The 4,254-nt window shown below is 54.6% G+C and overlaps 1 protein-coding gene across 1 annotated transcript; it reads left to right on the forward strand.

The window, feature by feature from the left end:
- Window positions 1–226: 226 nt before the first annotated feature.
- LOC109536311 (venom acid phosphatase Acph-1) lies at window positions 227–1,891 on the forward strand. Its single transcript, XM_019902477.2, has 7 exons — window positions 227–454; window positions 513–617; window positions 686–925; window positions 1,041–1,223; window positions 1,280–1,403; window positions 1,455–1,669; window positions 1,731–1,891. Exons 1-7 carry the CDS (start codon window positions 242–244, stop codon window positions 1,845–1,847), a joined length of 1,197 nt encoding a protein of 398 aa, XP_019758036.2. The 5' UTR covers window positions 227–241; the 3' UTR covers window positions 1,848–1,891.
- The last annotated feature ends 2,363 nt before the right edge of the window (window positions 1,892–4,254 follow it).

Genomic DNA, 4,254 nt, shown 5'->3' on the forward strand with positions numbered 1-4,254 from the left:
CTTTAAACCCTGCGAGAACCGCTCCTCCACCCTTAAAGCGCGATTTTTGGCGAATTTTTAAACCCGTGCCCTGCTTGCAAGGGTTCAGCCGCCCCCAGCCCCCGCCCGGGGGCCTCTAGAGGCTTCTATCGGGTCCCCCCGGCAGGGCAAGAGGTCCCCTCCAACCCCCCCCGGGGACGCAACAAACACGGTCCAGCCTAAACTCGCATTAGCGCCAAATCCGCTAATCCATCGCACAACAATGGCCAATAAATCGATAAGCCCAGGTTTCGGCTATAAAAGCGCCCGCCCGCCTCAGTATCGGCGGACTGCTGCATCCGCTGCTCATCCAAGCGCCACCATGCGAACTTTCCAGGTCCTGTTCTGCCTCGTCGCGCTGTATTGGTCAGGCTCAGGAGCTGTGCCCAATGGGAACCGGCCTGAACCGTCCGACTCACTCCGACTCGTCCATGTGGTAAGTTGCGCACTCACTCCCTCCCCCCAGCCACGGCTCACCCTGTTGCCGCTTCCAGCTGTTTCGCCATGGCAACCGCAACCCCGAGGCCTCCTCCATCTGGGACGGCAACGCCTACGCCAACGAGAGCTTCTATCCGGAGGGCTTCGGTCAGCTGATCAATGTGAGTGGGCGGGGCCTCGCCGAGGGCGGGGCGCAGCTGGGCGTGTCCGAGCGCTGATTGGTTTGCAGGCGGGCAAGCGCACGGAGCACAACCTGGGCAAACTGTTGCGCGCGCGCTTTGACAGCTTCCTGGGCGACATCTGGAACATCAACGTGATGGACGTGCGCACCACCGACTACAATCGCACCAAAATGAGCGGCCTGCTCGTATTGGCTGGCCTGTGGCCCCCCAGGGGCGCCAACATCTGGAACCCTGAGCTGCCCTGGCAGCCCATTCCCTACAACTACTATGCAGCTGCTGATGACCAGGTGAGTTCCCTAGGGAGTTCCCTAGGCTGGTCCCTAGACCCCTAGGGAGTTCCCTAGACCCCTAGGGAGTTCCCTAGACCCCTAGGGAGCAGTCGCTGACCCGCCCCTTGCGTAGGTGCTGGCATCCGTACCATCGGGAGCCTCCAGCCTGCTGGCCGAGCGCTTCGCGGACGAGGACACTGTCTCCTACCTCTCCTCCCGCTACGGGGAGGTGATGGAGGTGCTGGCCGCCAACACGGGGATTGAGCCGGACGACTTCCTCAGCGCCTTCACCATCTACGACGTGATCAAAGTGCAGGTTTGAGCGGCGCAGGGCTGCGCCGCGCAGCGTTCTGAGGCGGCGTGTTGTTGCAGACTCAGCTGGGCTTCGAGATGGACGGCTGGACTGCTGAGGTGTACCCTGAGCCGCTCGGCTCACTGGCCGTGGACTACTACTACATCATGACCAACACGACAGCGCTGCGCCGCGCCCTTTCCGGTAGTGCGCGCGCTTTCTGAGCCCGACTGGTCGCTAACCGCTCCTTTGCAGGCCCCCTGATCCAGAAGATCCTGCAGGACACGCAGAGCCTGATCAGCGGCACTTTGTCGCCAGAGGGCCGGAAGCTGTTCGTCTATTCGGCGCATGACGTCAATGTGGGCAACATGCTGCGCTCGCTGGACGCCTACGCGTTGGATCAGAGCCCCCCCTACGGGGCCTGCGTCATCTTTGAGGTGCACGAGGTGCGCGGCCAGTTCGGGATCAAGGTGAGTGGGGGGCGGGGCGGCCGCTGAGCGGCCCCTGAGACTGCAGGCGTTTTTCTCGCAGCTGTTCTACGTGGACTACGAGGAGGACAGCCCGAAGCCCCTGAGCATCCCCGGGTGCCCGCACTTCTGCCCGGTCGATCGGTTCTACGCGCTGGTGGAGGAGATTTTGCCCGTCTGAGCGGCCTGGTTGACGACCCTTTCACAATAAACGTCCCAGTTTAATTGGCGGTTTTTTTTTCTTTGCGGATAAACGCGAAGCCGTCCCTGTTGGCCGGCGGCTGAACCGATCGGGCGGCCCTGCCCGAGTAGTGCGGTCTTTGTCGGGTGCATGGCGGGCGCCGATGCGCGCTTGTCGTCGGGGCGGCTGCGCTGACCTTGGAGGCGCGCGGAGCGCACAGGGCCGCACTGCGCCCTCATTATCCATGAATTTTGCGAGCAACGTCCGGGTCTTTGACTCTCCGGTGGCTTAAAACCGTGCACTTTACCTGCCTGCTTTTTGGGAATCACGAATTTTTGCTTGACTGCACTTCGGGCTGAAGAAGTTTTCTCATTTTTCGTCAAGTTTAGGAATTTTTGGAAAATCAGCAGAAGTCGGGATTTTAGTGAAATTTGGTCCACTTTTCGGTAAAACCCACATCTTCATGGGGCAAAAATTTAAGTTGCTCAACGTGAGTGATTTCGAAGTTACGAATTTTTGTTCAACTGCACTTTAAGTTGACGGGTTTTAACAATTTTCGTCAAGTTTACTAATTTCTAAAAAATCAGCAGAAGTTGGGATTTTAGTGAAATTTGGTCCACTTTTCGGTAAAGTCTACTTCTTTATGGGGCAAAAATTTCAGTTTCTGAACGTAAGTGATTTCGAAATTACGGATTTTTGATCAATTGCACTTTAAGTTGACGGGTTTTTACATTTTTTCTCAAGTATAAAAATTTCTAAAAAATCAGCAGAAATCGGGATTTTAGTGAAATTTGGTCCGCGTTTTTTAGCCGCACGGTGGAAAAAATATTTTAAGTGAAATTAGTGGCAAAAAATAATGGCAATAAAGGTCGAGTGCGGTCCTGTGCACCCGCAGCAGGGCAGGGTAGCCAGACGTACGCGCCAGGCGGCCACCGTGTGTTAGACAGAGACCGCGCTAGTGGGGCAGGGCGGCCCCGAGCCAGTCCGACGTTGCGCGACAGGGTCGGCTTCCGTTCGATTCGATGAGGGTTGCGGACTTGGGAAAATAATGAAAAGTTGAGGAAATTTGAGGTGCGCTTTGGGATTTTAGTGAAATTTGTTCCACGTTTCGGTAAAATCTACTTCTTTATGGAGGCAAAATTTCAGTTTCTCAACGTAAGAGATTTCGAAGTTACGGATTTTTGATCAACTGCACTTTAAGTTGACGGGGTTTTACATTTTTTCTCAAGTATAAAAATTTCTAAAAAATCAGCAGAAGTCGGGATTTTAGCGAAATTTGGTCAGCTGGTCGGTAAAGGCTACTTCTTTATGGAGGAAAAATTTCAGTTTGTCCACGTAAGTGATGTGGAGCATCTGCCAAACTGGAGCCAAACGAAGCTTCCTAGCGAAAAATGCTGCTCTTGACCAAAAATCCCGACTACCAAAAGGCATTTAAGCGTCACTTTGTGACACCTCCACTTAGAAGGGTTTTCGCGCAAATGTCAAAAACGCGTTTTTCGAAAAAACCGCCATATCTCCAAAAGCAAAACGAATGAAACGATTGCGAGCACACCAGCGGCTAGAGGACGCCCAACGGCATAAAAAAGCCGGCAATCACTTTTGCTCCACAACGAACGCTCAGCAAGTTAAAGCAGATTTTCGGATTTTTGCCCAATTTTCGGGGAATTTGTCTGGACTTTCGACAGGGCCAAATGTAAAAAAGCCAGTTTCAAAAAGGAAAACGTCAAACGCCGCGCCACTGGAAAGGCGCAGCAAAGGTGCAATGGAGTTTCGCTCTGTAGTGACTACTTGGCACTTTTATTTTATCCTCCATAGAATCAATCTAGAGCCGGCCCTGTTGCAGCCCGTCAGGCCGCCCTGCCCCACTAGTGCGCTCTTTGTCTGTTGCACTGCGCCGGCCAATGCGCGCTTGTCCCCACCTCAATCGGCTGTGCACAGGGCCGGGCTTTGCCCGGATTTCCAAAAATTAACCGACTGCTTTCTAATCAGACTTTTTTGCTGTTCAGTGGCAAGTTCGCCTCCTTATTTTGTCATAAACGCGGCTCTGGAGCGACAGCGGTCAAAGTTCGCGCCTATCGGGCCGATAACGGCCCGATCATTCCAAAGAACCCGCAGTACCCGTGCGTAATCGTGCGCTTCACTTCGGGACAATCGAAAAAAATCGCCGCAAGTTTCCGGGCTTTGCCCCTGCTGCAGATGAAGCACCGCAAACTCTTCGCCACCGCCCTGCTCAGTAAGTATGCAGCTGAAGGCGGCGGGCTTCGCCAAAAAAAAAGCGCCCCCACGTGCTCTCCAACCAACAAGACGCAGTTAAACGAATGTGGGTTATCGGGGCGATTAACCTCACTCTTTGACCCCCCGTAGGCACGCTGTCGTGCGTCTCCGACGGCATGCAGTACGGCTGGAC

This window comes from Dendroctonus ponderosae, unplaced genomic scaffold (assembly GCF_020466585.1).
Source record: "Dendroctonus ponderosae isolate FM_Combo_2020 unplaced genomic scaffold, Dpon_F_20191213v2 Dpon_F_20191213_12, whole genome shotgun sequence".
NCBI lineage: Eukaryota > Metazoa > Arthropoda > Insecta > Coleoptera > Curculionidae > Dendroctonus > Dendroctonus ponderosae.

Bases quoted from the DNA above. Each gene is read 5' to 3' on its own strand.
- LOC109536311 (XM_019902477.2), top strand. From the start codon at position 242: ATGGCCAATAAATCGATAAGCCCAGGTTTCGGCTATAAAAGCGCCCGC. The intron at 618-685 runs GTGAGTGGGCGG...ATTGGTTTGCAG, and splicing joins GCTTCGGTCAGCTGATCAAT to GCGGGCAAGCGCACGGAGCA. The intron at 926-1,040 runs GTGAGTTCCCTA...CCCCTTGCGTAG, and splicing joins ATGCAGCTGCTGATGACCAG to GTGCTGGCATCCGTACCATC.